General features: G+C 43.3%; 1 protein-coding gene across 5 annotated transcripts in view; it reads right to left on the reverse strand.

The window, feature by feature from the left end:
• Positions 1 to 13929, reverse strand: part of LOC137421177 (myotubularin-related protein 10) — an 86666-nt gene that overhangs the window by 53556 nt on the left and 19181 nt on the right. For all 5 annotated transcript variants that reach the window (XR_013622399.1, XR_013622400.1, XM_068106964.2 and 2 more), the window contains exons 3-5: positions 4752 to 4891; positions 4206 to 4278; positions 797 to 933 (exon numbers count right to left, since the gene is read on the reverse strand). Coding sequence is in view for 3 of the 5 variants with exons in the window: in XM_068106964.2 (XP_067963065.2) it covers positions 797 to 933; positions 4206 to 4278; positions 4752 to 4891 (350 nt within the window). In the remaining 2 variants the exon portion in view is untranslated. The remainder of the gene's footprint in view (positions 1 to 796; positions 934 to 4205; positions 4279 to 4751; positions 4892 to 13929) is intronic.

Here is a 13929-nt window from a genome sequence, read left to right on the forward strand (position 1 = left end):
CACTGATAGGTCCTTATCTGGATTCGGACCTAAACCAAAATGGCTTGTTCTTTCTCATCACCTAACCAACACAAACATTTAGTTTTGTCATAATCCGTCCACAACTTTTTGAGACATCGTTCTATATTGTTTTTGGCCTAATTTTTCAATGGTGACCAATCACTTAAAATAAATGTTTTAACTCTCGGATCCGGATCTTCACCAAAATCTAATAATTTCGTCCTTGTCACACATCGAACCTTTTCACCAAATTTTACCCAAATCCATCCACAACTTTTTGAGATATCCTGTACAGACAAACAAACAGACAGACAGACAGGGGTGAAAACATAACTATCATCCACCTTCAGTGGCGGAGGTAAAATATATATTTAAAATGTAAAATTTATTAATTAGTCAAAATGTCGGCTCGACCGACTTGCAAGTCCAGCTTTTGCATTTATGAACTTTTACCAATTTAATTTGACTGGATGAATCACAACATCCTGCATCGATTTATTTATTAATTAGTGTTCTCCATATTCTAGTCTCACAATAAAGGTTTGTTGAAAATATGACGTCTGACAAAAGCACGAATGGTAAAAAAAAAAAAAAGTCATGGCCTGGAAAGACACGCTGACGCATACACCCCACACACACAGAAGTGATTGCAAAACCCCAAATATCGGTGCAGGCGGACGGGATAATTAAAAGCATAATTTTGAAAGAAAATGTAAACAAAACAATATGGTTTACTCATGCAAGAATTCAAAATAAGAAAATGCATATTCACTGAGAAAATAAGGCCTTGCAATACCTTGCGCGATTCATTTTGGTCTGTATTTTCCAAGTAGAACTTGATGATCCGGAAGTTTTTAGAATGGATAATTAACACTTCCGGTGAAAACTTAATTCCGCTGCTTGGGAGCAACTGCTTCTTTTTCCCATCATGTACTGCAAAAGGATTACAAAAACTCAGCTTATGAGTTCAGCATGCATTCAAAATCAAGCAAAAAATGTCCCAAAATGGGATCCATGAAAATCCAAATACAGTATATGAAAATCTAGGAGTATCTGGATTGGTGCATATGTGCTGCCATTGTGGATTGGAGTATCACGACCTAACTATAAACTGTAAAAAATGTACTGTAGCATCTCAGTGTTGGAGATGAACTTCCCGGAAATAAGTACAAAAACGGTTTATAAAAATATTTGAGAAAAATTTATCTCAACGAGACTCCGCTGTAAATTGACCTTGTAGGATACAACTGCATCACGTCACTGAATTCAGTCCTTTGAGAAACACATTTAAACCGGTTAGAAACTTGTACATAAATATTCATGTTGGATGGTTCACTTTGTGAAAGTGACCCAAGTTACAGTCACGTGAAAAAGTAAGTACACCCCATGTAAAGTTTTGACTTTTTCAACATATTTCAACATACAGCTATTTGATCTTCATTTTACAGCAATATTTTAACAATATTGATAGATAAAGGTGATATAACATAACAAATATCATGAAACATTTACATTTTGTAGTCCATTGTATAATTTAAATAAACATAAATGCAAATTTCGCATGTGGAAAAAGTAAGTACACCCTTGGCTCTAATAGGTGGTATTGCCCCCTTTGGCAGAAACAACCTTGAGTAGGCGTTTCTTATAACTGTCTACCAGTCTCTGACATCGACTGGGAGAAATTTTTGCCCATTCCTCCATGCAGATTTCTTTCAGCTGTGCGATGTTTGAGGGGTTTCTGGCATGCACAGCTCGTTTCAAATCCCCCCACAACATCTCGATGGGATTGAGATCCGGGCTTTGACTTGGCCATTCCAGAACCCTCCATTTCTTTCTTTTCAGCCATTCCTTGGTGGATTTACTGGTATGTTTAGGGTCATTGTCATGTTGCAAGGTCCACCTTCAGTTGAGCTTCAACTTTCCGACAGATGGCCTCACATTATCCTCAAGCACCCTCTGGTACAATGAAGAATTAATAGTGGATTCTATGATGGTGAGCTGCCCAGGCCCTGATGCAGCAAAGCTGCCCCAAACCATAATATTTCCACCACCATGCTTTACAGTTGGTGTCAGGTTCTTGTGGTCAAATGCTTTCTTTGGTTTCCGCCAAACATGTCTTCTGGTACTGTGGCCAAATAGCTCCACCTTTGACTCATCTGTCCAGAGCACATTGTTCCAGAAGAGCTGGTCTTTGCCTTGGTGTTCATTGGCAAACTTTAGTCTTGCCCTGATGTTCTTTCTGGACAGCAAAGGTTTCCTCCTGGCACACCTCCCATGTAGATCAAATTTGTGCAGCCTCTTTCTGATGGTAGACTCATGCACTTTGACATCAACAGTGGCAAGAGCTACCTGTAGGTCCCATGATGACATTCTGGGGTTCTTCGAGACTTCTTTCAGCATCTTACGGTCTGCTCTCGGGCTGAACTTGCTGGGGCGGCCTGGCCTGAACAAGTTGGCAGTTGTTTGGAATCTTCTCCACTGGTAGATGATCTTCCAGACAGTCAAATGACTGATTTCAAATTGTTTGGAGATCTTCTTAAATCCCTTCCCAGTCTCGTAGGCATCTATCACCTTCTTTCTAAAGGCCTCGGAGAGCTCTTTTGATCTCGGCATGGTGACGCCACACACTTCAACAACAAAGAGCAAACCAAACGAAATGTCTGAGGTTTAAATAAGACAGGTTCCTCCAAGATCCTCTCTAACGATGTTCTAATCATTTGCACCTGAGCTGGTGCACCTGATTCTAATTTTAGGTATTTGAAGTAGTGATAAATGTAGGGGTGTACTTACTTTTTCCACATGCGAAATTTGCATTTATGTTTATTTAAATTATACAATGGACGACAAAATGTAAATGTTTCATGATATTTGTTATATTTTATAACCTTTATCTATCAATATTGTTGAAATGAAGATGAAATAGCTGTATGTTGAAATATGTTGAAAAAGTCAAAACTTTACATGGGGTGTACTTACTTTTTCACGTGACTGTATATGCAAATCAAGTTATTTTTGATAATCATTCTTACAAAAAGCCCCACTGTGATCAACGACTCAAATACCAAACCATCAAAAAGTGAGTTGATTATTTTATTTTATAGAGGCCTCTGTTTTGTTAAGCGATGGGAAAATTATAGCAGCAAAACAGTGGTGTAATGGTTCGTGCTTCCGCTCTGAGTGTGGGTGGTCGCTGGCTCGAACCCTGGCTAAGTCATACCGAAGACTTTAAAAATAGGACCGCAGGTCCTGAAGCTCACTTGGATTCTGGATCAGGAGCAACAGTCACTCAAACCCCCCACAGACCAACTTGCACCTGATTTTTTTATGCCGTGAACAAACTTTGGTACATCACAGGTGATGAAGGTTGCAGTCAAGTTTCATTGAAATTGCATGTGTAGCTTCAGAGAAGAGAGCAAACACCTATTTGGGAGGTCAAATCCGTCTCTCCTTCCTTCCCCCCCCCCCCCCCCCCTTTCCCCACCCCACCGTAGACCCCTTTAATGAGTGCAGCTTTTGATGTGGCAAATATACCTTCGCTAGCCATCAGATATGAAGCCTGTGGCCAGGTTTCGTCAAAATAGTGTGTAGTTTCAGAGAAGAGAGCAAATACCTATTTTGGAGGGCAAATGCCCCCCCTCCCCCCGCCTCTCCTCTCCCCGTAGACCCCATTAATGAGCGCAGATTTTGATGCGGTCAATACAAATTCGTTAGGCATCAGATATGAAGCTTGTGTCCAAGTTTCATCGAAATAGTGTTTGGTTCAAGCAATAACGACTGAAGTGTTTACGGACTCACTCGCTGACCCACGGACACTGCTCGGTCACATAAGATCATCGGACTAAAGTCCAGTTGAGCTAAAAATGGGACGTGCTGCTTCTTGTTGGACATTCAGCATTTAAAAATTAAAGAGTAAGAGAAACCATTGTATAGGCCTGATGGGCGTAATGGCCTCCTGCATTGAAATTTCTCGGTAGGGAACTCATTTATTTAAATCGCCCACCTCCATGGGATTATAAATTTTATCACATTTTTCTGCATCCTTGTTCATATTCTTGGTGAAAAGGAGTCCTCCCGAGATGCCAACTCCTTACAAATTCGTTAAATAAATATGCAAACACCTTTCCTGAAGCATAGCATGCAGCTATCATTTCAACCAATGTTGCCTTATATGAGGAAGAAGAAAATGTGAACACAGTTCAATCTACCTGTGTGTACTTGGTCCACACATGTCAGGGAAACATCGTGCTCTCCCAATAAACGGTTCTTGTATAGAGACTCCTGTACAAACAACAGAAAAATGTGAGGGGAAACAACAAGACAATATTCTCCACTTTGACACAAACTGTAGCTTTATTTATTTTCTTTAGTGTAATGTGTATCATATTGGGGCCAAATGGATAGTTCAGAGGTATTGTACTCACTCACCTTAGAGGTGTCTCGTCTAGGTTTAATTCACGACCCGACTATAAACTGTCATCCTGACATTTCACAATCAAGGGGTCACACCCATGCGATGGGTGGATATCTTCGATATCAATTTTAAATTTGGTCCGATGGATGCATCAATAGTGTGCCCGCTTTCCCCCAAATAATGAAAAGCTGATAGATGCTCTTCTTATACATAACACGTGTAGCTCAGACCCCCCCCCCCCCCCCTACCTATTTTCATCCCGAACCACAGTTGTCCATTATTATCGACTCGAAAGCAACAATCAGAATAACCAAGGATTTAACACTCTATAAAGACATACTTGTTGCTCATCGAGTGACAAGTTGGGAAGGAATGATATTTTTAACGTTGTGCAGATCAGGATGCCTCGTAGCCTCTGCCCGTTTTCCTCCGAACTGTTGCACTTGAACACATCACATGCTTCTGCAATAACGACCTCACCTGTGTGCAACCACAGGAAACAGGAGAGCAAGATTGCATTATAAACTGATGCTGTACGGAATCAAACACTGCAAGGCCTATCGTAATCAAAACCCAAGGCGAAGTAATCACAGCATTTCCAAAGTGTAATCTCGACTTCAAACATCTTGGTATCCAAAAGCTATTTACATTTCATTAAACACATGAAGGTCGGCGGCTCAGGCCCTTGACAAGTTATCACAAAGACTAAAAACGGTATGTGCTGATGCCTTGCTTGAGTGCAGCATTTAAAAGGTTACCAGGACATTACCGGTAGGGTGATTGCATCACCCCCACTTACCCCTCCTGACAGTGACACGCGCACGCGCACACAATTCTGACAGCAATTCAACAAAAAAAGCCTCAGCCTCCCTCTCCCCCTCCCAACTTGAAAGCATCCATCTCCTCCACGAACTCAAGCCTTCAATACCCCGCCCCCACCGAAGGTCCTCAACTCCCCTCCACTCCCCACTTCCAAAGCTGTCCCATCTTTACTCCCACTCATAAAAGCAAATGGGCATTCCCACATCAAAACTGTGGAATATGTACCTCTTTCTGCTCCCTTGTCATGCTATCACCGACTTCACAAAACCCATCATGATTTTAAGATAAAATAGTCGAAAATAATAGCAAACCTGCATAACCTCCACAGTAAAAATGCTGTTGGAGAGGACGGGTTCTAAAGGGTAATTCTCAAGGCTAATTCTAAAGGGTGATTCTAAAGGGTTCCTAAATTGGCAGCCATAGTTTAGAAATTGTGGATGCAGCCAGGTGAACTGTCAAACCAATGGGTAGAACTCGCATGTATGCACGGACGCACAGCTCCTTTTATAGTATAGAAGAGCACAGACAATTCCCATAGGTTGGCATCGATGGAGAGGAGGAAACTCCTCCTCAGGAAATGTTCCACCAAGTGCAGTGAGAAAAGTAGCACGATTTTTGTGACATCACTGGTCCCCACAATATTCCAGAAAGTCACGGTCCTTCCCCCAAGCTCAGCCGTTGTGTTCGTCTCATATGTTTGTGTCGAGTAAAAATGGATACTCGTCAACTCTGGACCAATCAGAGACGGCTGTGGCTAAAAGCTTGCTGGGTAAAAGCATCATGTGACCTAGCTGAATTAGGCCATGGGAGATATGCTTGTTTGTGTAGAGTTGGCTGAGAGCCATTTCACAGTTGCACACACTGTTGTCGAATGTTTGAATGAGAGAGGGTTCGATTCCGGAGGAGTGGAGGACAGGGTTAATTGTGCTGATATGGAAGGGAAAGGGGGATGTTCAAGCTCCGGGGAAGTACAGGGGCTGGGCAGAACTGCTTCTCTGTGCTGAGCTGTCAAAAACACGTTTTATCTGTGGTTTGACCTTGTCCAAAAATGTGAAGCCAAGGGTCCATTACATCAGCTTTTGTTCTTATTTTATGATCCAATTTCCACTTTTGCATTACTTTTGTAGTAAAACAATTTGTATATATATTTGATGCATTTTGAGTACGATTCAGAGATCTGCTTGACCGAGGACAAACTTTTCTCTCCGTACATACGTAATAAATAATCATTTGTCTTTCAAGTGTTGTCTGTCATATTTTGATACAGGTTGACAGACTCCCACATTTGTCTGTATGTCCATGTGTGTATGGCAGCTTCTCTACGAGCCTTAGATCATCTATCTTCTATCTATATATATAAAAGAAAGTTTTTGTTTGTTTTTGTCTGCACGCGCTAATCTCCTGAATGGTGAAAGATGGTAGGAAACCTCTGAAACAAAAAATGTCGGGATGGGCCCCAGGAAGGTTATAGGCTAGGTGGTGAGGCCGGTTGAGCCGCTTCGGCCGGGCTGGGCCCATTTCACAATTAAAAGCCGAGCTGAATTATAGTAGTCAATCTTCTACGGCCACGAGTAAAAGCTGAATTATAGTAGTAAATTCATTCAAACAGAACTAAAAATGTCGGGACAGGCCCCAGGAAGGTTAGAGGCTAGGTGGCGAGGCCGGTTGAGGCCGCTTCGGCCGGGCTGGGCCCATTTCGCAATTAAAAGCTGAGCTGAATTATAGTAGTCAATCTTCTTCGGCCGCGAGTAAAAACTGAATAGTAGAAAATTCATTCAAAAAGAACCAAAAATGTCGGGACGGGCCCCGGGAAGGTTATAGGCTAGGTGGCGAGGCCAGTCGAGGCTGCCTAGGCCAGGCTGGGCCCATTTCGCAATTAAAAGCTGAGCTGAATTCTAGTAGTCAATCTTCTACGGCCGCAAGTAAAAGCTGAATTATAGTAGTAAATTCATTCAAAAAGAGCCCGGGCAACGCCGGGTGCTTTCGGCTCGTGCAAAATAAAATAAAACAAACTTCAAACAGTTATGATACATAAACAAGAGGATCATTACCCTGCACTCGCGAAGCGAAAAGCAGTGTTAGGCATTCGGTTGCGTATGTACATGTGGCGTACATATTTGCATTTTTAAAATTCATTTTCTCGGCAACCGTTGGTCCGATCGACACAAAATTTTACCATATGAGCACCTCCAGGTGAACTGTCGAACTTTCGAACCTTCCGCCTGTAGAATTTTATATTCATAATCATGAAGTCATAGGTCACGTGTTATGGACGCCATATTGGAAAAACGTTACACCTGTATATCTCCAAAACCGCTCAATGGAAAAAATTGAAACATGGCTCATTGTCAAGTACTCTCCAAGGGGAATAAAATATTTTAACGATGATGTCATCGGTCCCTTCATTACGACGTCATAATTCAACAAGTAGAATGCTCGATCAGGTCAGTACGAATTTTTTTCTCTGCAATTGTTGGTCCGATTGACACAAAACTTTCACCATAGGAATGCCTCCTCCTGTGGAATTTTTACTGATAATTATGACATCATAGGTCATGTGGTACAGGCACCATCTTAGAAAAACCGAAAAACGTTGCACCTCTATATCTCCGAAACCGCTCCATGGTCAAAATTGAAACATGGCTCATTGTAAAGAACTCCGCATGGGAAATAAGTGTTGCTAACGATGATGTCATTGGTGCCTTAATTATGGCGTCGTAATTATACAGGGACAACGTTTAGTTTGAAATTTCTTGAGCGTGATCTGCCCAACAATTATATTAGAGAATATAAATTTATGATGTAATCGCTCACGTGGTCTGGCAGCAATATGGGATCAAATTAAAAAAAAAAAAACTTCAAAAACAGAAGAGTTTACTCGCACCAAGTTGACTGCACAGGGTAAGTATTCTATGAATACCATCTAGTTGTTTTTAATGGTTTATTTTTCTTCACAGCCTTACTTACTTTTCTCAATGTCTGTCAAAGTGAAACACTATCTATGAGTATTTGTAATAACAATTTGATTCTCTTTTTATTGTTATTTTTTAAATTGAGTACTGTGAAATATAAATAACTGTAGAGAAATTCACAATCTTCATTTCAGCATGCTCTTTGGGACATAACTTTCTTAACTAACCCTAACATTTTCTTAACTAGCAAGTTGCCAATGTCCGCACAGAATTCCAAACGAGGTATGGATCGAGATGGCAAAATGCAAATGGCGTCTTATTATGTCACCGAGCCGGCAAGCTGGGAGCAACAATTCACATTTATTGCCACATATGATGCAATTTAAATGCTCTAATGGCGACGAGGTGCACCATTTGAAACTGTTTGTTCGATATATGTAGCTTTTTGATGCCGAGGGTGCATAATAAATATTTGTGTTGGTGTTAAAGCCAGGGACCAATTTCAAATTAAAAGGGAGGATGAACATGCATGCCTATTTTATATAGCCTATTATGTTTATATTTTACTTTTTTGCAACACTGCGGGGGACTTTAACATGCATGTCGGAGTAGCAGAGTTCGGTGAAGAGGAATGTGTTGGTAAATTTGGTTGGGGGATGAGGAATAGAGGGTCAAGAGCTGGTGGCGAGGAATGGGATGACCATAGCTGGCTCATTCTTTCAAAAGCAGGAAAGCCACAAGATGGAGGTCGTGGAGGAGGAGAGGAGGTTGTCGTCTGGTCTGGCTGGTCACACAAGAAGCTGGCCATTTTGTGTTCTCTGGTAGGAGGACGTTTTGTGTGGCAAACACCAAGAGGCGGGTGACTGTTCAACTCACCAAGGAGCTGGAGGCCGCGGTGGGCTTCCCCAGACAGTCGAGGAACCAACCTAAAGGAGGCCGTCTTGGCTACTCGCCCCACGGCCCTGGGCACCTTCGACACGCGGGCCTTGCATCAGCAGTCGCCATCTTGTGCGTTTTCTGTGCGGGCACCACCAAGCTTCACCATCGCCATCACCGTTACAAAAGAACTTGTTGAGACCAGAGCTGAGTGCCGACCGACTAGACAAAGCATTTTATTTCATTTTACTTTTCCCTGTGTGTTTGTATTTGTGTCTGATGGAGGATCCTCAATGTAGGAGTTGCAATTCGTTTTACCTCAACATTCATTTTATCACCTTGCATTATTTTCATTAAACCATTATTTGTTGCATTTCAGTGTCATGTAGTTTTGTTGGTTTAGTTAGGGAATTTTAGCAAATTGTATTGACCATCTGTGAAAAAATTGCTTACCAAAAAATTTTTTCACTAACGTATTCATCTAGGTGTCTACTAACACCTATCAATTAGTGCAAACCCAAATCCTTGTGGAAAATTCTGGGGAGCCAATCAAAGTTCGGGTGCTCAGAGGGCCTGTGCGAAAAAATCGGAAAATTAACTTTTGCCAATATTGACTTGTGGGATGTAACTAGGGGTTTTTTGGGGTGCTGAATTGATTCCAACCATTATTTTTGAGGAAAAATGAATCCCTGGCCATTTCAACTGCCATCAACCTGATCTGCGGAGACTTGGCAAGAGTCCCACTTGACCAGAAGCAGTACCCTTCAGTGGAGAGCATGACCAATACACAGAACCAGCTTGCTCTGATTCCCAACAGCCTACAGAAGCTACTGAAACCAATCGTGAAATCAGATGAAAAGGTAGCAGTCTGGGGCCAGAACCTACTGAAAGCCTACCGCCCTCGATCAGGAGTGATGCCCTCTCAACTCGGACTCACGATACAACTTGACCACATGTTTGGATCCAAGTGGTTGATTGACCGGTCATCACTTAGGATACTCTGAGTCATATGCTGAGCTCCATCGCTACAAGTATTGTTACTTGAACGTGAAAAACGGACTTGGGAGCATTGATCAGGATATCATGGTCACAGAAAAAGATGAAGCAGCAGCCGTAGAGATTGAGGAAGCAGAAGTCGATGCTGTCCTATCTCCAGAACAGGCAGAAGAGCAAGAGGAGAATAGTGATGAGATGGATGAGGGTTTTGCCGTCTTCGTTCCAGAAGAAAGCACAGTTCAGCAATGTGTTGGTGATAATATAGATCTGAACATTGTGTCACTAAACAGGAACACAGCATTCCATGCTATGGGCGTCATGTTAGTGACATCTCCGGCCCCTGCAAAGAGACAAGAAGAGCTTCTTGCAACTATTCCAAGAAGGCAGATAACTGTTGAGGAGAAGGCAGCAACCCTCAAAGCAGCAGAGGTGAAGATTCTATCCTTTGTTCCAAAAAAGAAAGTAGGATTGGCAGACGTTAAGTTTGTTCCTGTTGCAGATCTTCATGTAGACCCTCCAGCCTTGCAGCCAGGGGACATCGCTTGGATGGCAGGATGGGCTATCAAGAATCTCAACCCCACATTCGAACATGCCAACTGGAATGGTTTCATGAAGTCATTATACAGACCTGAATGCAAGGAGAAGTCCCTCATTGAGTTTCTTCCAATCATCGAGGGTGACCCTAACGAGTACAGCACTATCTACACCACGCTAATGGAATGCCTACGGCGCTGTCCGTCTCCTGCCCTCATAACATTCGACCTGCCTATATGGTTGAAAGCAACGCAGATAGTCCTCCAGTCTGAATTGCCCATCATCACAAGACTAGGTGGGTTTCACCTCCTGAAAAGCTTCCTAGGGTTCATCGGGATGGTCATGGCTGACTCTGGGTTGCAAGAGGTCATACAGCTAGTTTATCCAGGCAGCACCACAGCAGAACACATCCTCTCAGGCGGGGCTTATGCCAAGGCCATTCGGTTTCACCTTCTTGCATCTGCAGGAATTGCCAAGTTCGTGCTGAGAGGTGTCTTCAGTGCTCATGCTCTTGTTCCATCTTTTCAAACTCATGTTCCATGGGAAATCCTCCAAAGACTTGGAAGACTTGAGATTCGACATCTTCAGCAAGCGAGCTGCTACTGGGAGCATAAAACCTGAGAAACTCCCCCCGACAACAGGAGCTGCAGCACAGCACTCTCTCCGAGCTTACCTCCAGACTAGAGACTGGCTGATGCTGCAAAGTCCATCGTTGGATGCCCGGGACTATGGATGGCAACTCACTGAGCAAGGATATGCACCAGTCCCTTCTACAGTCCCCATTGCACCAGACTACCTCCTGACGTTTGCCAGCTGCAACTGTGCGGGGGACTGCAGCTCACTCAGGTGCTGCTGTAAAAAGCAAGGAGTCAAGTGTATTTCTGCTTGCGGCATCTGTCATGGTAACTCTTGCCTGAACATAAACCAGCTGGATGACAAGAGGAGTGAGGAAGATACTGGGGAGTTTGATGAATAAGGTTGTAAAAGCTGACGAAGCAACATTTCCATTGAGCACAGTTCTGTTAAAAATGTCAATAAAACATTTTATATGATCATGGAGTGTTTTTTTCTCAAAAATAATGGTTGGAATCAATTCAGCACCCCAAAAAACCCCTAGTTCGACATCCCACAAGTCAATATTGGCAAAAGTTAATTTTCCGATTTTTTCGCGCAGGCCCTCTGAGCACCCGAACTTTGATTGGCTCCCCAGAATTTTCCACAAGGATTTGGGTTTGCACTAATTGATAGGTGTTAGTAGACACCTAGATGAATACGTTAGTGAAGAAATGTTTTGGTAAACAAATTTTTCACAGATTGTCAATACAATTTGCTAAAATTCCCTAACTAGTTGTGGGGTGCGGATTAACCCCCATGTGGCTTCGTTTAGGTAAGGACCTCACCGTCTTCGATCCCACGCATGCCATAAAAGGAACCGCCATTAACTCGGTTGGACGCCTCGGGAGTAAAAACTGTTCGGCTATCTATCACCGGTGAAAGTGGTTGGATGTCAATGAAAGATAGTCTGTTGGGAGCCGTTGGTGAGGTATGTGGATGGACAAAAGGACCACAGAGGCACTCGGAAACATGGTGGTGGGATGATGAAGTTGGAAAGAAGATTGACGAGAAGAGGAAGAAGTTCAAGGAGTGGCAGAGGGAGAAGGGTGTGGGGGCAGAAAAGGCAGAGCATGAAAGTTATAAGGCAGCCAAGAAGGCTGCAAAGAAAGAGGTAGCAAAGGCGCAGGAGGCATGTAGGAAAATGTTCGGAGAACGCTTGGATTTGGAAGAGGGTCAGAGAGCGGTATTCAGGATTGCAAAGCAGATAGCGAAAGAGAGGTGTGATGTGATGGGGGTGAGATGCTTGAAGGATGAAGTGGGACAAATCGTTCTGGACCCAGATGGAATTAAAGGAAGATGGAAGAGATATATGGAAATACTGTTGAATGCAGAGAATGAATGGGATGGCAACATAGAGAGTAACCCAGTTTTAGGACCGGCAGAGAAGATAACCGAGAAGGAAGTTGAGGAAGCGATAAAAGCAATGAGGAGTAGAAAAGCGGGAGGGCCGACGGGAGTTGTGGGAGATATGTTGAAGGCAGCGGGAAATTGGGGTGTGAAGAGAATGACAGAGATCTCCAATCTGGTGGTGAAAGAAGGCTGCATTCCAGTGGATTTGGAACCGAGTACCCTCATCCCTCCATACAAATGGAAAGGTGACCCTCTGGACTGTGGCTCGTATCGAGCGATAAAGTTATTGGAGCATGGAATGAAGGTATTGGAAAGGGTGTTGGAGAGGAGGATAAGGAAGAAAGTGAAGATTGACGAAATGCAGTTTGGATTTATGCCAGGAAGAGGAACGACAGACACGCTTTTTATTGTGAGGCAGTTGCAGGAGAAGTACATGGAGAAGAGGAAGAAGTTTTTTCTTGGGTTTGTTGATCTGGAGAAAGCATTCGATCAGGTTCCACGTGAAGTAGTGACATGGGCATTGAGGAAGTTAGGAGTGGAGGAATGGTTGATCAGAGTAGTGATGGCAATGTACAAAAGAGCGTGTACAGCTGTAAGGACGAAGGACGGGAACAGTGGTGAGTTTGAGGTGACGGTGGGAGTGCATCAGGGGTCGGTACTAAGTCCACTACTATTTGTAGCTGTGATGGAGGTGCTGGCTCAGAACGTAAAGGAGGGTTTACCATGGGAGTTGTTGTATGCAGATGATCTGGTGTTTATTGCGGAAAGTATGGATGGACTGAAGGAAAAGATGAACAAGTGGAAGGAATGTATGGAGACAAAAGGTCTGAAGGTGAATATCGGAAAGACGAAGGTGATGGCAAGTGGTAAAGCATGTGGTGAGGTGGAAAGAACTGGGAAGTGGCCGTGTGCTGTGTGCAGGAAGGGTGTTGGAATGAATTCCATTCAATGTACAATGTGCGCCGAGTGGGTTCATCAAAAATGTAGTGGTTTGAGAGAGTCATCAACCAATGTGGCAGCTACATTCAAGTGTAAGGTGTGCACAGAGGGAGCTGCAGATGGAGGAAATGCTGAGTTGGATCTTGGAGACGGCGTGAAACTGGAAGGTGTGAAAACATTTTGTTACCCAGGAGACATGCTGAATGGAGAAGGTGGATCAGACTCGGCAACGGTTGCTGGAGTGAGATGTGCATGGAAGAAGTTTTGGGAACTGAGTGGCGTGCTGACGAGGAGGGGGGTGTCGTTGAAGCTGAAGGGAAAGGTGTATGCTGCATGTGTGAGAAGTGTTATGATTTATGGGAGCGAGACATGGGTAATGAACGTAGAGCAGCAAGGATGGCTGGAAAGGGTGGAAATGCGAATGGTTCGGTGGATGTGTGGAGTATCATTGAGAGAGAGGACGACAAATGATGA

The sequence above is a fragment of the Myxine glutinosa genome, chromosome 2 (assembly GCF_964187855.1).
Source record: "Myxine glutinosa chromosome 2, kmMyxGlut1.1, whole genome shotgun sequence".
Taxonomy (NCBI): domain Eukaryota; kingdom Metazoa; phylum Chordata; class Myxini; order Myxiniformes; family Myxinidae; genus Myxine; species Myxine glutinosa.